Here is a 21,545-nt window from a genome sequence, read left to right as displayed (position 1 = left end):
TCTTTCAAACCTCATAGGTGTAATGTAATGATAATGTCCTCCAGTAGGCGGCGCTAGGAGGCTTTGTCATGCAACGATGATAAACGTAGAGCGAGTGGAACGAACGTGCGAGTGTTAGCAGTGTTGCTGTTGTTAAAATATGATTCACTTAAAATCCTTTTACTGACGGAATATAACAGTTGACTTCCGAAAAACTGTTTTGGAAGCATTTCAGGAGACGTAAAAAGTCAGTCAGCGTTACAACAATACTTCAATGGCTTAATTTCAGTTAATGTTATATATGTATATGTATTAGAGATCGTACTAGTTATACGGACTTATAATGTCTGAAGCCACGACTCCGGGAAGAAAGGGCAATCTGACTGGCTGTGCCAGAAAGTTAAAGGATGACGCCGCCGACTGGCATAATCTCATTCTGAAATGGGAACGGCTGAATGATGATGGATCCACCATTGCGACTAAAATTGTCAATCTAGGACTGAGCAAAAAGTAAGTTCTGTGTGCCATGTTGGCTTGAACTGCGCACTATTTACAATATTTGCTGTTGCAAAAACGTTTCTCCATCATCTCTGATCCCAGATCAGTTAGTGAGTCTGACATTGCGATGGAAGGAGACTCGGCGGCTGATATGAACCCTTCAGAGAGCAATCTGAAACAGAGCAATAGAGAGCTGGAGGATGAATGTGTCAAATTAAAGGACGTTGTGGACAAAATGGTATTTTAATTAACTATTATTTAAATACATTATTTTCGTTTACGTTTACATTTAACTACAATACTAATTTTAAATGTTTGTTATATATTTATAATGTCAAAATTGTTTTTTCCAAAGGCAAATATACTGTTAAAGATGGAGAAGATGGTCCATGCTGAGCGTGGGATTTGCGAGTTAGAAGCAGTTCAGTATGGAGAGAAAGGAAGACCAGCACCACTGTTTCTTACTTGGTCAACACAACAGTTTGGTAAGAGAGGGAAATGATCGAAACTGTTCCATTAATATTTTAGGATTGGTTTACAGTCACAAATATATTTAAAGGGTGAATAAACAATTACAATTTTCAAACTTTAAGGATTGGATCTTATCATCTGTTAAAGATATTCCATTTAAGTTTAGCAAATACACAAAGGCCACTTGTCTGTGAAAGTGACTAAATAGCTTTAATGGGAATCAACTGTAGGGCTTTACTTCATCCCTTTTCGTATTATGTTAATAGTATAAGTGAATCTTGAATGTGGACCGCAACAGATAGTGGAAATACTGTCTTATGTAAATGAAGTATTATTTGTTCATGCCTTTCCAAAGCGACTTACAAAGAGTTCGGGTAGCAATAAGCGATATGTCATAAAAGAGCAATAGTACATTAGGTGCTAATACAAAGTTCCTAGTTTCAACAAAAGCTAGACCACTACATGTTGAGAGTAGAGGGTTAATGTACTTTTTTTTCATTTGTCTGTCAAGTATTCATGCGAGTTGTTTGTTCCATTGCAGCTGAGGTATCTTCCAAACTTTACGAATCTTACAAGCAGGAGCTTGCCCTAAAGCAGACTATCCTACACGAATTAGCGCACACTTCTAATGCTGATCTCTCCATGGTCTATCTCTCATCATGGCTGTATGAACCTTACATTGAAGACGGTGGAAAACTGCAACTGGAAAGTTTGCTGTTGGAAACGGGTCACAGATCTCTGTAATTCAGCTTTGATAAAATCTTGGATAACTCTTGACATTTCTATTCTTACAAATCAAATGCAAATCAAATCTTAATTTCCGTCTACTCACAGTGAGGATAGCGATTTCAAATTAAAATGGGAGTCTATTTTAAATAAATGCTCAATGGACTTGATGCTATTGCTCATACAAGATGGCAAGAAAGAGAGGGAATCTATTCAATCCCGTATCAGAGACATCGAGTCTTCCCTACCTACCACTTTGGATCAACAGGTCCCTTTCCAACAAACGATCCGAGAGGAAATACTCAAACTCGAGACGACCATCAAAGAGATGAAAGTACGGAAGTTTAAGCGCGACGTGGAGGATTACCAGAGAGGACAGGTGTATCGTTGGAATCTACCACGCTTTTCCCGTTATCAACGAAATTCGCATCGTCAGGGTGATCAACAACCACGCCCCCGCCAACCCAAGGTGTCTTTTAACCTTACATCCAGTGAAGATGAGGGTCGTTCCCAGGAATCTGATTCTGATCATTTTTTGGAGGACGACTGGCCGCGACTCCAGACCAATCAGCGAGGTCCAAGAAGACACGTCGGGGCCGCCGTGGTAGAGGAACGTCCTCGTCCATCAACACTGAGATCGTTACCGAGGAAGAAATATCCTCGGTAATCAACCATTCTGATACGCCTCTCTCCAACGAGCAACTATGTGTACTGTCTAAGGGTATGTCTTTTGCACCCACTCATACCTCTAGCTTATTCAATACTAGAGTGGATTTATTCCGTTTTTACCGTAATTTACATTTAAAGACATTCTATCATAAATCTAGATACAATTATTCGGTTGTTGATTCTGACTTTACTCCTGACAGCACACCTACTAATGTAACTGGTTCTGACAGTACTCCTAGCATTGACTCATATCCTTTGTTTAGACCTAAATCTTTATTTACACCCATAATATCGAATCCTTCTCTAGTAGCCTTTTGTAAGAAAGTGGATTTTGATGTGCAGGAATTTTTCGATACTCGATCCGGACCCACACTTAAATCGAATTTGAGGATAAGTGAACGCAAGGCTCTTAAAGAGCTCTCTATGATTGATGACATAATTATTCGTCCTGCTGATAAGGGTGGGGCTGTAGTGGTCCTTTCTAAAGATATGTATATCCTAGAGGCTACTAGACAGTTGGAAACTAAGCACTATGAAAGAATTACTAGCAATCCTATGTCTGAATTGACAGTTAGTTTTCATAACATTTTAACGCATGCCAGAAATTCTGAATGGATTACTGATAGTGAAATGAAATATATGATAGTTGAACACCCATCTGTGGCTACATTGTATTTACTTCCTAAGGTACATAAACCCCCTTTTGATAACCCCCCTGGGCGACCAATTATTTCGGGTAACGGTACACTTACTGAACCAGCGTCCAAGTTTGTTGATTTTTTTATTAAGCCGTTTGTTAGAACTCTGCCCTCTTTCATTGAGGATACTGTGGATGTTTTAAACAGCTTGTCTAATTTAGGCAATGTTGGGTCCAACTATTTAATTAGCATGGATGTTGAGTCTCTATATACTAACATTGACCACGAGGAGGGTCTACACGCTTTGAAACATTTTATTTCTGATAGAAAGGACAATAGACCTCCTTCTCAATTCATTGTACAACTCACCGAGTTTATTATTTATAACAATGTTTTTATATTCATGGACAAGCTGTATAAACAGAAGATTGGTGTACCAATGGGTTGTTGTTTTTCACCTAATTATGCTTGTCTGTTTTTGGGGTTATGGGAGAAGCTGTATGTCCTCAACTCGGTTAATCCTTTCTATCATTGTATTACATGGTATGGTCGTTACATTGATGATTTATTATTTATTTTTAAGGGTACCGACTCTCAGGTCCGGGAGTTTCACCAATACCTTAATTCCATCAATAGGAATATTAAATTATCTTTAGAATACTCTAAAACCAGTATTGATTTTTTAGACCTAACCATTTCTATTGACCCAGAAGGAAAGTTACATACCACGCTTTTCAGAAAAAAGACATCCAGAAATACCATTCTTAGGGCTGACTCTTTTCATCCTCCGTATCTCATTGACAATGTACCTTTCGGCCAATTCCAGCGGTTACGCCGCATATGTGACGACAATGTTGATTTTGAAAAACAGGCAGATACTATATCAGAACGCTTTATTAAAAGAGCCTACAAACCAGATATCGTCGCTCGTGCACGTTCTAGAGCTCAATCCCTTTATCGCCCTGATACTTTGACTAAGAAGGGACGTAAAACAGATAATCAATCTCGCCCCTTTTTTGTTACACAATATAGTAGGGAGGCCAGACAGATAAAACGGATTATTCAGGATAACTGGGCCATTATTAGTTCGGATTCTACCCTCCAACAGGTCTTTCCTCAACCGCCTCTGTTTTCATACAGAAGGGCCCCGACTCTTCGAGATAAGTTGGTACATAGCTATCTTCCCCCTGAGAAGAAGGAAAGTTGGCTTAAGAGACCTATTGGGTTATACCGATGTATGAATTGTCCTCATTGTACCAATATCATTCCCGGTAAAAGTTTTGTGGATTTTAAATCTAATAGAACATTTAAGATGAATGATTTTATAAACTGTAACACTACATTTGTTATTTACCGTCTATCTTGCCCATGTAAGAATGTGTTTTATGTCGGTCGCACAAAAAGACGTCTACGTGATCGGTTGGCGGAGCATAAATATGCTATTCGTATTAGCAGCCCAGATTATCAGATGGCTCAACACTTCTTACATATGCACAACAAAAATGATTCCCTATTAAAAATAGAGGTCTTGGAGCATGTAAGACCTTTAGTTAGAGGTGGGGATAGGATCCGTAGACTCAACCAGCGCGAGACATTTTGGATCCACCAGCTCGATGCGCTTCGTTATCCAGGTCTGAACTAGGACATTGAGTTTAAATGTTTTTAATGATATGTTGTCTATGCCTATATATGGGGTTTGCCGTATACGTATTTATGTCTTTATGTATGCTCTAAACTTGTTATTTTCCTCTCCATATGACCTACGTTGAGGGGTATTTATTTTCTTGGTTATTTTTTCATTTACTGTGTTGCCAATTATGGATGTTCTCCTATCATGTAGACCTGATTGCCTTAATTGATTGTAGAGGGCTTGATTAGGTTAATTGAATATTCCATTGGTTGACTGTGGGTGTGAGGGTATTTATAATTTGATGTCATTCTCATCCTTTGTGATACTTTGCCCTGATGAAGACCAGTTGTTGGTCGAAACATGTTGGCTCATATTTTTAAATGATTTAAGCCACACTTAATAAAGGCTTTTTAACTTTATCCTTCTCCACATCATATTTGACTGAGTGCCTGGGACCCGCTTTTTGTTCCTTTTCGTATTATGTTAATAGTATAAGTGAATCTTGAATGTGGACCGCAACAGATAGTGGAAATACTGTCTTATGTAAATGAAGTATTATTTGTTCATGCCTTTCCAAAGCGACTTACAAAGAGTTCGGGTAGCAATAAGCGATATGTCATAAAAGAGCAATAGTACATTAGGTGCTAATACAAAGTTCCTAGTTTCAACAAAAGCTAGACCACTACATGTTGAGAGTAGAGGGTTAATGTACTTTTTTTTCATTTGTCTGTCAAGTATTCATGCGAGTTGTTTGTTCCATTGCAGCTGAGGTATCTTCCAAACTTTACGAATCTTACAAGCAGGAGCTTGCCCTAAAGCAGACTATCCTACACGAATTAGCGCACACTTCTAATGCTGATCTCTCCATGGTCTATCTCTCATCATGGCTGTATGAACCTTACATTGAAGACGGTGGAAAACTGCAACTGGAAAGTTTGCTGTTGGAAACGGGCCACAGATCTCTATAATTCAGCTTTGATAAAATCTTGGATAACTCTTGACATTTCTATTCTTACAAATCAAATGCTGCACTGCTTTGTGAAAGTTTTCAATTTGATGTGTTCTTTATAATACACAGACTTAATTCCATGAGCTCACTCACAAAAGTTTTAATGTCATGTTTGAACATGTCCCTTTGTATTAAAAATGCCGAGATGTTTAAAAAAACAGTAAACCAGACATTATATAAAAAGTAATAAAATAGTGCAACAACTGTTCAAATGACTTGCACTAGACAAACAACTAATGGCTGGAATACACTACAAGACTTTTAAAATCTGAACAGATTTTTTTAACTAGACATCATGTAATTGCAGATAGAAACACACTAACTGATCAAATCTGCAGACTGGCACAGACTGAAAGTCTAAGCAAGTCTTGTAGTGTATTTTAGCCTTAAGTAACATAAACAACAGAACATAGCCGAGAAGCCATCTAATACTATAAGTACCTCATGTCTTCTCCATTTGTTTTACAAATCTAGAGCTATCTGTCGGTGTTTGGAGTGGCATGTTATAAAAACAGCAACATCCACCATGTTACCATAAGATGTATAAAACATCTCAAACATTTTTGTTTTTGGGCCGAAACTGAAGGGAACTAATTGATAATGAAAATAGTAAAATAAAAGACCGATCATGGGGTATCAATTTGAAATGAACTGCAACTATACCCTGGGTCTCCAACATAAAGGAACTATTATTTATATATTTCACTAAATGGCCAAGTGTGTGGGTAAATAAAAAATGTTTTTTTGACATTTGTGTTTTCATTTCTGAATACTGCCATAGTTGAATTTGGCTGATTTCTTTCTCGTCAGCACTAATAAAGCCTTTTGCACTATAGCTTTAACCAAATGAAACTATCAGAAAACCCTGCAAAATTTATAGTGAGTCAATATCTCTTAAGTCACTTTCCCCTTAAAGGGATAGTTTACCCAAAAGTGAAAATTCTGTCATAATTTACTCACCCTTAGGTTTTTCCAAATCTGTATTCATTTCATTGTTCCGCTCAAGGAAAACACAAAGGAAAATATTTGGAAGAATGTCAGTAACCAAACCTAGCTCATTCCCTATTGACTCCTTCATTTTCTCTACTATGGCAGTCAATGGGGAATGAGGTGTGTTTGGTAACTGCCATTTTTCCAAATCTCTTCCTATGTGCTAAGCATAACAAAGACATTTTTACAGAATATGAGGGTGAGTAAATGATGACAGAATTTAAATTTTTGGGTGATCTATCCCTTTCAAACAAGTTACACTGCTGCAACAGCTACATATATAAAGACTCCAAAAACAAATTGTAGTTAAGATATGCCAACATAAGTCAACATGGTCTAAAATTCCAAATGAATGCTGACATTTTCATATAAACAGAAAAAACACTTAGGATAATACTGTTTTTTTTATACAAATTTACAAAGAATGCAATAAAAAGTTCATCGAAAAACACCATTACACAATTAACGTATTCTCGTTGCGATTAATGGAATTAATCATGCGAATCCATCAAATTTTTCTTTCGGTTTCAATCCCGAGCAAGGCGTGAACGGTCTCTAAAGGAACCCCTTCGGGCGCCTCAATGTGCATCATGGTGCCATCGGGCCCGTTGACTATGACAATGCCTTTGGCGGCTAACTCCTCTGCGCTTTGCATAACAAGCCCCTCAGCCGTCTGGATAATAACCGGAGATTCTTGCTCAACTACAGGCTCGACCTCCTGATCACCTGCTGGCTCTTCAATAGCGTCGGCCTGGGCCTCTTGAATCTCTTGCTGTGGGGGTTCTTGGGAGTTTTTACATTCTATGTCTGTGCTCAAAGCCTGTTCCAGTTGTTTCATCTGATCTGCGATATCGACAGCCACGCTGCTGTTCAGAACCATGGAGATCTCCGGATCTGGGTCTTCAGCAGGTTTCATAGTATCGGAATCAGAAGGTGGGGGATCTGTTTCCATCGGTTCTTCCTCTGTCCTCGGGGGAGCAGCATTATCGATGTTCTGTGTACCATCTTCAGCAGTTACACCTACAGAAGTCAAGTTCTCTAGTCTGGTCAACACTACCTGAGGCTTTAGGAGCACAGCGGAGACGTCAGCTGTCTCATCCTTCTGGATGCCATTCTGGTTAACTTGATAGCCGTTTGTTTCCGCATTGCAGTTTTCTATCTTGAACCTTTTTGCAGGAGGCAACATTTTGGCATTCTGTGTGTTTCGACAGAAAATAAAATGATTACTACACAGTCAACAGACTGAAAAACCACTGAAAAACAGACTTCAAATCTAACCCGAGAGATTAGCAATGAATACAACAAGGTGTGAACATGAAATGATTCATTTTTTCGAACTGTTCATGTCTTACCTCAATGTTCCGCAGGCTCTTGGTGGCTTGATTTGTTCTAATCTCTGGCTGATTTGTCTTTTGACTCTGTTGCCCTTCTGAGGAATTCAGGAGTTTCAGCGCATTAGGATCTGTTATTCCTAGAGATTGTAAAACCTGCAAAACACCACAGTTGTATATAACAGAGGTGTGATAACTTGATAACAGCTGTGATGGCTGAATGTCTTACCCCCATGTTGTTGACCTCTATAGCTGGCCGGCTGGCTGGTGAAGTATGCAGATATTCCAGAGCCATCTCTTTCACTTGGCTGTGTAGTTGCTCAAACTCTCGATACACACTCGGGAACTGTTGCTTTGATGGATAGCCCTTCTCCACCTTAAGGGGAAGGGACACTGTGAGCTTGCATCAAATGCCTCCCAAATTCCCAATGACTACCCAATCACAGGAACTTTGGTACCTGAACTAGCATCAAAAATCTTAATCCTACTGTAAATAGAGCTGTAAAATGGAGGATCTTAGGCTTCTATATGTTCAGAATGTCCACAGCATACCTTCATCAACACAAACTCCCATACAGTCATGACTCTGGCTAGACGTGGAAGAACTATCTCCATGAGGTCTTCATCATCGTACTGTTTAATAAACTGAGAAGATACATAATATTCAACGATTAAAAACAGCGATACAACAAATTGCACTAAGTGTAAATTACCAAAAATAATTTTAATTCCAATCATCATTTACTCACCCTCTTGTCATTTCAAACCTGTATGACTTTCTTTCTTCCGCAGAACACAAATGAAGATATTTTGAAAAGTTTTGTTAACCGGCCCCCATTCACTTGCATTGGTTTTGTGTTCATACAATAGAAGTGAATGGAGGCCAGTGCTGTGCAACTTTCATCAAAATATCTTCTTTTGTGTTCTTTGGAAAAAATTCATAAAGGTTTGAAGTGACAAGAGGGTCATTTTGGGAGAACCATTACATGTAAAACATATTAAAACATACAACAATTACATTGTGAAAACAAATAAACGTGCAATGTGACATTTTGAGTTATGGATGCGACATATAATCTCTCAGAGAACGTACATATATCAACATATTGAAACATCTGTTTATATCTCACTATAACCCTGATGATGAAGTAAAGACATGGAAAAAAACATCAAGTTTTCTGTTTTAAAAGGGGAAATAAACATGCGTAATGGATGTGACGAAAAGTGGCACATTTTTAAGAGACAACACTGTGTAGGCTTTCTGTGAATTAAAATGCACAAACCAGAAGCAATAATACCTAACAAATGGAGAAGGGATGCCTCTGCATAAAACATTAAATAGTTTAAAATTTGTATGTGCCCATTTAGGAAGAATATGGACCATCATGGATGTGACAATTCTGAAAGTGGCACTTACCTGATAATAATGCTTTAAAAAACATTTAAAAATACCTCACATGTATATTTAAACCAACAAATGCTGACATTTGAACTATCTTGAAGTTTCATTTTAATGATTTAACTGAAACAAATAATTTTTTTGCGCATAAGACGCATCTCATTTATGGAAATATGTGAAATATTTTGTTGATATCACCCACCCCTACCTTCAGCGAAAAGGAAATGTGTATTTTTGTGCTTGATCTTACTGTATACAGAAAACATATAAATAATCTCCAAACATACTTCTCTAAGACGATTTCTCTGTCTTTGTGCTTGTTGCTCCAAACTCATTCCTCCAGGATATTTGGGTGGCCGTCCTGGACGTCCTCTCTTAGGTGGTCGCCCGGGCCTCCTAGGATGACCGGGTCTCCCTGGACCTCTGGGCCGACCAGGTCTCCTGACTTCAACTTTCACAGTTTCTTGAACCTGTGTGAAGTGGTTAACACTTTAAGCACAGGTACTCTTACATTAGAAGAGGAACTTTTGCATAAAAACTATAATATAGAATCCATAATGGCTAATTAATAAATTACAAAAACATGAAGAAGTGTGAAGAGAATAAATGAATCAAATCATCTTACTCTTTGTACCTTTGCATGAGTAGAAACAGAAATTTCAGTTCCTGTTGCTTGTTCCTCTGTAATGTTGGTGTCGTCTTCTGCTCGGGGGGATGTCTGGTTCTTGTCATGTGTGGGATTAAGCTTAAAGTGTCTGTTCAAACCAGCGACACCTATGTAGGCTTTCTCACAGGTTTCACATTTAAAGGCTTTGTCACGAAGGTTGAGGGTAACATCCGAGCTCTTCTTCCTGCGTTCCTCTCCATCCTCATCCTCCACGCTAATCTCAGAGTAGTCATCCGAGTCTGACTGGTGGCTTTCTGCTAAATCCTCATTTTTAATAAACTTGTAGTCTTTCACCTTGTGCTTAGGTGGTCTGGACACCCGACCGGAGCGGGTCTGGATTTTTTGCGGCTTCTTCTCTCGATTCTTTGCTTTAGTTTTTTCCTTTTCGCTGGCTTGGGTTGAAGTCTTTGTATTGACAGTTATGACTTTGGTAGGCATTGTAATCTTGGCAGGAGGGGATAGAACATTCGTAGACGGGGTGAGGATCTTTGTGGGTGTTGCTGGGACAGCAGCGGGTTTAGGCGAGGGTGCAAGGATCTTTGCGGGGGTAGTTGGGACACCAGCGTGTTTGACTGATGGTGTAAGGATCTTTGTCGGCGTGCCTTGAACAACGGCAGGTTTGACTGACGGTGTAAGAACCTTTGTGGGCGTGGCTTGGACCAGGGCAAGTTTGGCTGATGGCGTGAGGATCTTTGTAGGCGTGGCTTGGACAACAGCAGGTTTCGATGTCGGTACAAAGATCTTTGTAGTCGGGGCTGGGACGATGGCAGGTTTGGCTGATGTGCACTTGACCATGGCAGAAGCAGGTACAACCGTATGGGTGACGGGGACAGTAATTGTGCTAACCACGGGACCTGGTTTCTGAAGGAGAAGCTGGATAGGAGGATCATTAGGGTTTTGTAGGAAATACTGCTGTTGTCCAGGCACAGGGGTAATGTGGATCACCTGTGGGCTGCTCATTGTCCCTACAGTTGATACCTTTACAATCGGCTGACTGGTGGAGAGATTATGTGGCTGTAAAATTCTAATCGGAGTTTTCTGGTGCTGCTTGTTGTCTGGCTTCAGTGGGGTCTGCACTTGAATTTGGATGGGCTCAGCTGCCTAAATTATTTAAAGTGTCAAAAACAACACTCAGTGTGGAAAAATCTATTTCATTTCATACAATATGTGTATAGGATTACCAGTTTTCATAAATAATAGAAACCATCACATGGTGAGTGAGAACCAACAAAACACTATTAAAGGAGTAATGAAAAATCCCAAATGAAATTTCTGTCATCATTACCTCTTGTCATTTCAAACCTGTGTGACTTTCCATCTTCTGCAGAACACAAAAGAAGATATTTTGAAATATGTTGGTAACAGAACAGCACAGGCCCCCATTCACTTCTATTGTAACCAATGCGAGCAAATGAGGGGCTGTTAACAACATTCTTTTTTGTGTCCTGCAGAAGAAAGTCATACAGGTTTGAAATGACAAGAGAGTGAGTAAAAATACAGAATTTTCTTTTTCAAGGTGAGCATTTAAATACTACTGGAATGTGGCGCATAACACACAAATGCATGTGGGAATTATATTTAAACGCATAAAAATCACAGCATGCATATGACATTTAAATACAATACACTTCAAGTTTCTAATTTGTTAAAGCCGCAACCGTCTTACCTTTTGGCTGGCCGTGTGCGCGCCGTTCTGCGAGTGCTGCAGCGCGACCTGTTTGGCGACGCTCTGCAGCTGCTGCGACGCGTTCTGCACGACGCTCACGGTCTGCGGTTGAATCGTCGCCGTTGCCACCTGCAAATTACTCGCATCAAACGTAATGTACGATGTCGGCTGCGTCGTGACAGCTCTTTGTAGGGTCTTCGGGCTCATTGTATTAGCAGTAGCGGGCTCGGCCTGGGCGATCACCTGCGCTTTATTCACTATAACCTGCTGCACGTCCACGATAGGAGCCGTGGATTTCAAAGCCGCCTCGCTCCCCGCCACATGGACTAACTGTTGTTTTGCTAACTGCTCGATTAACTGTTGCTGCTCCTCGGCCGACAACCCCGAACTCTCCACAAAACTGCCGTCAGGCTGCACGTAAATGATGGTGGTCGTCGGCGAGAGCGCGCTCAATACTTCACCGCTCACGGTGGTGCATTCAGCGGTCACACCAGCCTCCGCAGCACTCTGAATATAAGACGCTATGATACACGGATCGGTCACTACCTCACCGGTCACTATTTGCCCGATCACTTCTTGAGTAACGTTACCGTCCACAACTTTGACATCGACCCCCAAGTCACAGTGCATTACCTCGGCGAGGCCTTGATCAACGCCCCCTTCTTCACACGGGTTCACGGTGCATGCTTTATTACTCTCTCCCTGGAGATTATTTTCACCCTCGACTGCAGTTTGTGCTGCCTCGGCCTGCAGAGACCCGCCGGAGTCCACGTTTTCCATTTTAGCTGCAGCAGAGCTGGACGCTGAATTGTTATCGTCTTCATTGTCCGCCATTTTGGTTGCGGGAGCAAAACTTGCTAGCTACGTAAGAATCGCAACAAGGAAAGTAGAGAAAAGACGCGTACTTCAGGAAGATTAATGCTCACGGTGTGGTTAATATGGACGATATTTAAAGCCAAGTCCTTAACATTTCAAATTTGGAACGCGGCTTTAATCCAGCGAGACTCGCGAAGGTAACGGTAGTCACTCAATCGGTTTTCCCATCCATGCCACTGATGACGACAGCGCGGAGGAAGGGTAACAACAAAACGTCATTTCCTGTTTCGAAAATATAATTCGCGCGCCGTTATTTATTTGTGTTAGTCTTTTTAGATTCTCAAAACGTCAAAGAGGTTCGATTTTAAAGTTAATAATTTCACAAAATACAGAAGAGGTACATTTAATAAAAACGAATAAACACTTTACACTTTATATTTTTAGTTTAGGCGAGTGAAAACTTTCTGTCGGCATTAAAAGCTTGTTTATAAAACGCAAGTTCACAAAAAATGAAATTAAAATGATCCATGTGTTACAGAAACTAGCCAGCAGGGGGCAGTAAATAACAGCTTTCGCAAACCCCAGGTACGTTTCCGTTCTCTGTCACTAGAGGGAACTAGATGTCTTTTAACATGACACTTTTGCCATTGTTCTTGCCATAATTATAACTTATGTGTAAAGATTTGTGTACATTTCTCCCTAATAGAAACATAATACTTTATAATAACTATTTATGTTTTAAATATTAGGCTAGTAATATTATTCTTAATCATCAGGACTGGTATGTCTACTATTAAAATTAGCATTTTATATTCATCTATTATGTAATTTGTCAAGAATAGCTATGAGATCAGACACTGTGAAATTACTGCAAGCAATTCATTCATATAAATATAGAAATCAATTAATGATTCAAAACGATTTGATATACAGGAATACATTTTCACTGTCTAGTAATCAAAGTGAAATTACTTTCAGGGGTATGTTCAAATATTCCTATTGCCTGTTTGCATCTTGGTGTTCATCACAATCTGATTAAGAAATAAGATTTGCAAGCCTTTGCAGCTCTGATAATCTTAAAATCACGGATGAATCCAGTTTATCCCTTTGTCATGCTTCTGGCCGCTTTTAGTGACATTGTAGGATTAGCTGGAGTCGCTTTACAGTAATTCATGATTCCCCTTAGTGAGAGTGAGCGAATTCTGAGAAAACAGCAATAAAACAACAGTGATGAAGCTGGAAAACGTCTCAATCATGCAGGAGCTCAATACATTTACACCTAAATAACATTTACAATTAACACAACATGCTTTTTATCAAAAGAACAAAAGCATAATGAGTATCATTTAGGCTAATGTTTACTGGATCCATACCAAACACAAAAGGACATCATTTATTAACCAAAGTCGAAAAATGTAAAAGGCTAATATGCCCTGCAGGATCAGCATGAGACAGCGATGTCAGAAAAGCAGATAGAGATACAGTATATTTTGTTTCTACATAAGCCTAGCTTTATCACCCCAGATGTCAACTAATTAATTTACGCAGACACGAAGTAAATTAAATTAGGATTGAATTAACAGTGTGAATCAATAATCTCTTGACAGGCCTTAATAATAAGGGCATGGAAAGGATCAGCAATCCAGATGAAAAGAAGAGATCATGCAACATGCTTGTGGGATTCATAAAATTTTCGGTATCTGATCAAATCCTAAATTATGTTATTATTTAGGGATTAATTGACTTGAGAGATCTATTTTTTATGTATTTATTGAGTTGTTTTATGGCTAATGTGTAATTTAGAGATCTATGAGAAAATTACGCTCTTTTCTATCCTGTTAGGTGAGGATTCATGCAAGTCTGCTAATATAAGTGAGAATAGTGCAATCTTTTGTATTAATTTCAATATACGAGCAGTGAATATTAGAGTAAATGTATATAAAAAAATATAAATAAGAGTACATTTTTCATCTATATACCCATGCCGTGTAACAAACAGATAGACAAAGAAAAACGGTATATAATGAATAAATATCTTAGTTGAGTGATCTCAGTAAAGGCACATAGGGCTGCTTTCATGCTCTCTCCCATATGTCTGTTATGTATTGGCCATGCTGTTTAATCTGCCCAGATTGAGGCCTGTGTCGGATTACACCCATTGACACAGAAACGTTTAGGCAAAAGATTGTTATTCTAGGCTTGATAGAGCGAAAGAACAAAGAGATTTTAGCACTGATTCAAATTTTAAAGCACGGTTAAAGCATTTTGTGTACAAAATTGTAGGTAATCCATTAATTAAATTAGGTAACACTTTATAATATATTGTTAACATAAATGCATACAATGAACAATAATTCTAGGGAATTTATCTTTATTAATTTTAACATTTACAATTCATTTAAAAAAACTAAAACAAAATGAACTGACGTGTTAACAGAATAACCTATAGTTGTTTGTTCATGTTATCCTCTACATTTGCTGATGTAAACAAATACATCCACATTGTGAAGTGTTACCCAATTATGATTTAAAATACACTTGATGCAGACCATCATTTGTAATACTTTTTTAATAATTTGAATTGCATTTGACATATTACGAAAAAAGCACATAATAAGACTACAGTACATTAATGTATAGTTCAAACAATACTGTAGCAAGCTATCTTAATTTACAATATTTACAGCAAAACACTCTATTACAACTTTTAACCACTAAGAGTTTTAGAAGAGAGATACTGTACAAAATGAACAAAGAAGCACTGAACTCTGTTATTTCAAAGCTCATTAGGAGTTCCTGACCAATTGCTTTCGAATAATGACTGAAAATAAATACTTAACTTGGATCAGGTTCAAGTTCAAATAAACACCCAAACACATAAGGTCTGCCACAGTTGTCATATTTCCCATGATGACAAAGGGGCACAGGCATGCTCCATCATTATTCAATTTTAATTAGATTTTCTGGAATTATTGTATCTTTAAAAAAAACTAAATGTTAATCCCTGGAATGATGGGAATGGATATTATTATCAAATTCAAAATACAGCATTTTAATCGTTTAGAAATTGCTAAGGTAAAACAAAATCCATAACCAAATGTCCCGTTGTTGCACAAATATGAGAAACAGAAAATAATCCAAATATATTTATGCCAACTTTATGTTTTATGGCATAAGAGGTATGACTGAAGAATTACTGTGCATAACCTAAGAACTCTTTTCCTCTTCTTTCGCATCTAACTTTTCGCTAGACTTCTCTGTCGCGGATATCTCCATCTTGTGCTCCAGTATCTCAGAAGAAACTGTTCCCAGCACTTTGGCACTGTGCTCTTGTGCTTTTGCCCTGAGAACAGCAATGCTGTTCTCCCTCAGTTCCTCTTTGGACATGGGTGACTCTGTCCTCTTTTCCTCAGCTTCGCTCTCATCCGTCTTGGGATTGGACGTTTTCTGAGTGACATCTGACTTCTCGTTTGATTGGACCGCAGCAGCCTCCATGGACTTCTTGTGCATCCCTGAAAAGAATGGTGGGTATTCGTGTTTAGAAAAGCAGCTGGTGGTAGGAAAACCATCTTGAACTGGAAACAGCAAGAGACATATTTTGGATTAAATAACAACAAATGACTAATTCTGAACCATGAAATGAAATGAAAGATATTATGCGATATGTAGATTGTTTGTTTATACCAGTTAGTAGTGGTAATTACTAACCAATTAAACAAACAATTTATTTATCTGACTAATATTATTTTACTTTTTGTCCCTGTAATATAAAGTGCCTAAATGTAATTTTGTTTTCTAATAATTTATTACAAGAAACAAACATTTTTTTATGTTACTTAAATTACAGCAATGTACTATACAGATTGTAGAATTTTGCTTCTTGAAGACCAAATGTAGATTTGCTCCCAGAAATATAGGTCGTTTGGATTTATATTGGTCATGCATGTTACATTAAAATTGACAAATAAAATGTATCATTAAGGGTGAGTATGAGTAATATGTTCTTCAGAAATGTTTCACTGTTATTTCTTTACGTTTATTGTATGAATACTGAATTTAATAAAATAGTATTGTATAATAATTGTTATCAATTTGATCAATATTACCTAAAAGCCAGGGGGCACAGGAGTCCATCACGCCCTCCTTAGCAGACTTCAGTATGGACTCAGGCAGAGGGATGGAATGACGCACCATAGCACCATACAGCCCGTATTCAGCCATCACACTGCTACGACCCCAACACTTCTCACGCTTTCTCCACTTGGCTCTTCGATTTTGAAACCACACCTGTCCACAAAAAAAGATTTGTTTTAATGTTGTAAATTCAGGAAAGACTGAAAGCTTATTAAACGAACATTAATTTATCTTATAAAATCTTATAGCCTTTATATGATTTCGCCGGAAGCATGCGCCTGGCCCGAAGTTAACTTCCGGTCTGTGTGGTTATAGGTCTGACTAAAAGCTACTAACAATTTATTTTATATGTAATTTATAATATTAAAATGTTATTGTATATTGATTGTATTAAATCACGTGGCTTTCCTGTAGCTCAGTGGTTAGAGCATGGCACTTGATGCCAAGGTTGTAGGTTCGATCCCAGGGTATTGCACATACTTGTAAGTCGCTTTGGATAAAAGCGTCTGCCAAATGAATAAATGTTATGTAAATGTACTTCGAATCTTAATGTATAGTACAATGCAATATAAAAGCGTCTGCCAAATGCGTAAATGGGAATGGAAACTCAGTGGAGGTCTACAGGAAGATAAGTTTCATTATTATAATTAGTCACTTTATGTTTGGCAATGGGCTTTGCAAATATCTAACCAATGAAAAGTACTAAAGTCGTTAAGGATGCAGTGTTTTTCCATTTCCTGAAAACAGCGAATTTGGACATCCGAGGTTTTGGACAGCGCTGAAACCGTATACAATTTTACAATTTTTGCAATTTACAATTTAATTTTAACCTCCACGGTCTGTATTAAGCTAACACGTTAACGAGGCAGACGCCACAGTATCTATATCAGATCAGCGACACTGTATGCAAACTGCAATAACGCCTCATTCTGTTGCCGATTGCCTGGGGTTCATTTCTGTCAAGACGCCGCGTGACTTCAGATTGATCTCAGCACTACACACACTGCTTAACCACCACTTGCCCTTCTCTAATGGTATCTGCAAAGCTGACGGAGGAGGGGATGAGGACGAGGAGGAGGAGGAGGGGCTCTTGGGTCCAGAGAGGCCAGACATTGGATAAGAAATTATCAAAACCATTTTCCAATCTTTTCTGTAATGCCGATCATAGCACTCATTTTATGCACGATACTTTTTTAGCGGAGAAATTGGTTATCGGGCGCTCAAAAGAAAGCGGGCGGAGACAGCGATGAAAGACGACCCCAAGGGCACGCAGGAGCTGATTGAAAAATAAGTTAATTTCGAGCCCAATCGATGGTGGACAGGCGGGCAAATATCACGGGAAATTAAACGAGCAGACCCTGGAGAGCACCGCCATTGACCCGTGCTAATAAATTCAATGTAGTTATTTCATTTGAACTCCCCACACCTCGCCACATCCCTTCCCCAGGAACACGGCGAGCTTTTCTGATTTAACTAATTACATTCGATAAGAAAATTAGATGTTAATTTTACTTTGGATTGAAATTGAATTATTTATTTATTTCCTTATTATTTATTCACCGCGTCCGCGAAGCACCGTAATGAGAAGGAAATTAAAAGGCGTGCCGGTAGATGGATGATTCGGGTCACACAGTAATCTCCATCCGCCCTGATTGCTTGATTAGGTCGTTAGCGCCTTTCTCACTCACTTTCCCTCTCTCACCCACTCTCTCTCTCTCTGAGAGCAAATTGTTTCACATCCAACTGAAGCTGATGAGATATTATCCGTCCAAGCGGGATGCTGGACTCAAGACCTGATTAGCAGCACAGAAGGACCACAACATTGTCTCTTGATCGATAGTATAGTGTCACCTGCTGCAGCTGGCGTCAAGAAATAGTAAATTGCCAAGCCCTTTGCAGTACAAATTTCTATACAGGCCCAAATTGCATATAAGCAAATTAGACAACACATACGATCAAATTGAAGCTGGGCCAAATTTGTGTTTCATTCTCGAGAAACTAAATATAGTGCAGAGCAGAGGTGAAACAGCAAATACACAATAGTTTCTAAGAGGGGCAGCTCATTATAAGCCCATATTGAATAAATGTATCTTTGTTCTATATTTATTTTGTGAATGCATCTGCAAGTATTACATTTTACATATTACAAGGTCATCTTAAACAGCAGTCAATTATATACGTTTAATTGTTTTAAAACTACAAAATTTGAGCAATACACTTGGTAATAATTGACATCCATGTGAAATAACAGGTGTACGTCGAGATATTTTACAGACCTACAACGATTAATTAAAATAGTTAAAAAGATCAAACAATATATAAATATATTTATACAGCAATAACAACAAACGCATTGCCTGTTGTAATCATATTATAATAATAGAGCACGGCTCATGGAATTCTGGGTTATAAAGCAATGCGAATGTAAAACCTTTTTTAATAAAATCGATTAGGCACTGTGTTGTATTTAAATTCAATATCTAGAGATACGGTAGTCTGTATAGCTCACCTGTATTCTGTCCTCGGGCAGCTCGGTTTTCATGGCTAGCATTTCTCTGGCGTAAACATCAGGATAATGAGCCTCGTTAAAAGCTTTCTCTAGTTCTTCCAGCTGGTAAGATGTAAATATTGTTCTGTAAAAGAACAAATTCGATTATAATATGTATATATTTGTAATAAAAAAGTATACAAAATGAAGCATGAATTGTTTCTAAATAGCCTAACCAATCAAATCGAAAATAGCGAAAGTCAGCTGGAAATAGTTGTTTAACAAAAGGTTATTCTATTCTGCATATTGCAAGCATCATGTTTAGCTTTTATAGTGCTATGACATTATTCTAGACATAATGCTTGTAAATATAATTAATTTGTTCCCGAGAAAATCTTTAGGAAATATATATTGGATTTTTTTAACTAAATCGACGAGTCTTCGGCTATAAGTGAAAATCTTACATTTTAAAAATATATCATTTTAAACGTCATTTAAAACTGTAATTAGGTCGCAAAATGGAAGACTTTCGCCAGGCGCAGTTTTTCTCTTAACAAAAACTTTGCCCGACTAAGACACATTTGAAAAAAACACTTTCTACACATTCCTCATTTCTGAGGCAACGGGCATAAAACTAACATTTATGCTTGCTAAAGTATTATGTTTAAAAATGCTGTTTGACCCACCTGTGTCGTCTCTTTTTTCGTTTCTTGCTCTGGCTTAGAGAAGACTTTGAAAATTTCCTTTCACTCGAGGAGACGTCTTCTGAATCTGCAATATCGTGGACAATATTTCCATAATTGAATACACGTAAAATATGATGTTTGTTGCGACAATTTAAAAACATAAATTTCACTTTTTTAATGATATTCACCTAGGACTTAATGTGTATATAAATGAATAAAACAGATTGCACGTTTCATATTCCAGAATTACACTTTACATTTTATAGCCTAATAATAAATGTTTCAAATATAGACAAAATTACAAGCATCATATACAATTCATAACAACAGTATTATTATTCTTATTAACAAGTTAAAGTCGTTTTTGCAATGAAACAAATAAAACTGTCCCTTTTTTAACAGAACGACGAACCTTGAGAGGGCCGTGCCCGTGAAAATGAATTTTGAAGGCCTACCAGAGCTAGCAGACTGGTTAGCTTCGAGCGGACCCACTGTCCTGTTGAGCGGCTGAAGGTGAACGTTTTGCGCGTCTGACAGCACCTCCAGAAACGCGGGCTGGCTGTAGAACGACGGAATACCTCCAGGGCCAATTAATCCCATCCCGACCCCAACACCAGCTGGTCCGAGCATCGACCTCGCAGCTAACAGGTGCGCCCCAGCTGGAAAAGAGTCCAGTGTGTTCCGTGGAGCCGAAGACGGCTCTTTATTTAGTCCCAAAATCTCCTGAATGCCGAAACCCGTGCATTTGGGCGTATGAGTAGTGGCGCTCTTCAAAATATGTTGATTGTTAGTTCCCCCGTTCTCAGCGGCACACACTGATTTTGATTTGTTCAAACTTCCCGACAACACGGCCCCATCCTTTCCTGTCATGGTGCCTTTGAGACTATTCCCTTCTTCAGATACAAGTCGGTCCCTTGTGCACAGACATCCACAGCGCAATACGCATGAGCCCTCTAGAAATTTTCCTTTTATCCAACAGGTCCATCCCAACAAGGGTCAACACTCACCAGCCAATCAGCTGCGAGCACGCGATTTAGAATTCCAGAGGATAAAGGATGCTGCTCCACCGGTTTATTATTATGCATCGTGTCGTTTAATTCACATCAGATTCTGTTTGAAATTATTCCAAAGATGTGTTAATCAGACATTTAACCCAAATTAGCAAATTAATTAGGTTTTTGAATTAAAATTCAGATTGAATTAAAATTATTTTTTCATTTGAAGAAAAAATAGAAATGGTAGGCCCTAATAGACAATAAGTAATAAAATCGAATATTTACATAAAAACATGTGAGCTCTGCATATAGAAATATATTAAATGCAATGCAACGTTTCCTGTTCTTCATTTGAATCATTGTTATGCTCATTTCTAGGTTCATGAGAAATCAAAGCATTGGAAAGTTGGCAATTCGATGTATATTTATAAATGGTCAAAAAGTGACCTTCGCATGGAAATTAGTAGGTTAAAAAAAGAAACTGGCACCTTGACACTTCTGATGTGTCCAGTGCTCGAAATGCATAGCCTATAGCACACGATAGGGTCAAAATCGTCGGATGACAAAATGTGTAGACTGGGCTTTCATAGCCATTCGAAGAACTATGTTGTGGCAGAAACTCTTGATATACCAAACTAACAAGAACATTTGAAATGATCTAAAACAGATCAATATTTACCAGTAAGATGTAGTTTTAATGTAAAAATGTTAATAAAATTCACGTGATCGTAAGTTCGTTCAGTCCCCTCCGGA

At 38.4% G+C, this 21,545-nt stretch overlaps 3 protein-coding genes across 6 annotated transcripts; 1 reads left to right on the top strand and 2 right to left on the bottom strand.

Annotated features, from left to right (window-relative positions):
* The first annotated feature begins 56 nt into the window (after window positions 1-56).
* Window positions 57-6,367, top strand: cinp (cyclin dependent kinase 2 interacting protein). Of its 2 annotated transcripts, XR_013786785.1 has the most exons (6): window positions 58-489; window positions 580-715; window positions 833-962; window positions 1,490-1,688; window positions 1,783-2,395; window positions 5,377-6,367. XR_013786785.1 is itself a non-coding variant. In XM_079458483.1 (5 exons), the coding sequence occupies exons 1-5, from the start codon at window positions 323-325 to the stop codon at window positions 2,339-2,341; spliced, it is 1,191 nt and encodes a 396-aa protein (XP_079314609.1). In that variant the 5' UTR covers window positions 57-322; the 3' UTR covers window positions 2,342-5,030. The 2 variants fall into 2 exon arrangements, 1 of the variants encoding a protein (XP_079314609.1); XM_079458483.1 differs by lacking the exon at window positions 5,377-6,367 and having other exon boundaries at window positions 57-489; window positions 1,783-5,030.
* znf839 (zinc finger protein 839) lies at window positions 5,652-12,778 on the bottom strand. Of its 2 annotated transcripts, none has more exons than XM_079458482.1 (7): window positions 11,674-12,778; window positions 9,975-11,108; window positions 9,628-9,810; window positions 8,494-8,586; window positions 8,171-8,317; window positions 7,963-8,097; window positions 5,652-7,805 (listed from the first exon to the last, which is right to left on the bottom strand). In XM_079458482.1, the coding sequence occupies exons 1-7, from the start codon at window positions 12,505-12,507 to the stop codon at window positions 7,119-7,121; spliced, it is 3,213 nt and encodes a 1,070-aa protein (XP_079314608.1). In that variant the 5' UTR covers window positions 12,508-12,778; the 3' UTR covers window positions 5,652-7,118. The 2 variants fall into 2 exon arrangements, with proteins under 2 accessions (XP_079314608.1, XP_079314607.1); XM_079458481.1 differs by having other exon boundaries at window positions 9,966-11,108; window positions 11,674-12,772.
* Window positions 12,779-14,845: 2,067 nt separating this feature from the next.
* On the bottom strand, window positions 14,846-20,733 carry vsx2 (visual system homeobox 2). Of its 2 annotated transcripts, none has more exons than XM_079458543.1 (5): window positions 20,253-20,733; window positions 19,798-19,882; window positions 19,133-19,256; window positions 16,596-16,776; window positions 14,846-16,064 (listed from the first exon to the last, which is right to left on the bottom strand). In XM_079458543.1, exons 1-5 carry the CDS (start codon window positions 20,665-20,667, stop codon window positions 15,697-15,699), a joined length of 1,173 nt encoding a protein of 390 aa, XP_079314669.1. In that variant the 5' UTR covers window positions 20,668-20,733; the 3' UTR covers window positions 14,846-15,696. The 2 variants fall into 2 exon arrangements, with proteins under 2 accessions (XP_079314669.1, XP_079314670.1); XM_079458544.1 differs by having other exon boundaries at window positions 14,846-16,001.
* Window positions 20,734-21,545: the final 812 nt, after the last annotated feature.

Source organism: Barbatula barbatula (genome assembly GCF_947034865.1).
Source record: "Barbatula barbatula genome assembly, chromosome: 6".
NCBI lineage: Eukaryota > Metazoa > Chordata > Actinopteri > Cypriniformes > Nemacheilidae > Barbatula > Barbatula barbatula.
Note: the sequence above shows the minus strand (reverse complement) of the source record. Positions and strands in the feature narration are given on the sequence as shown.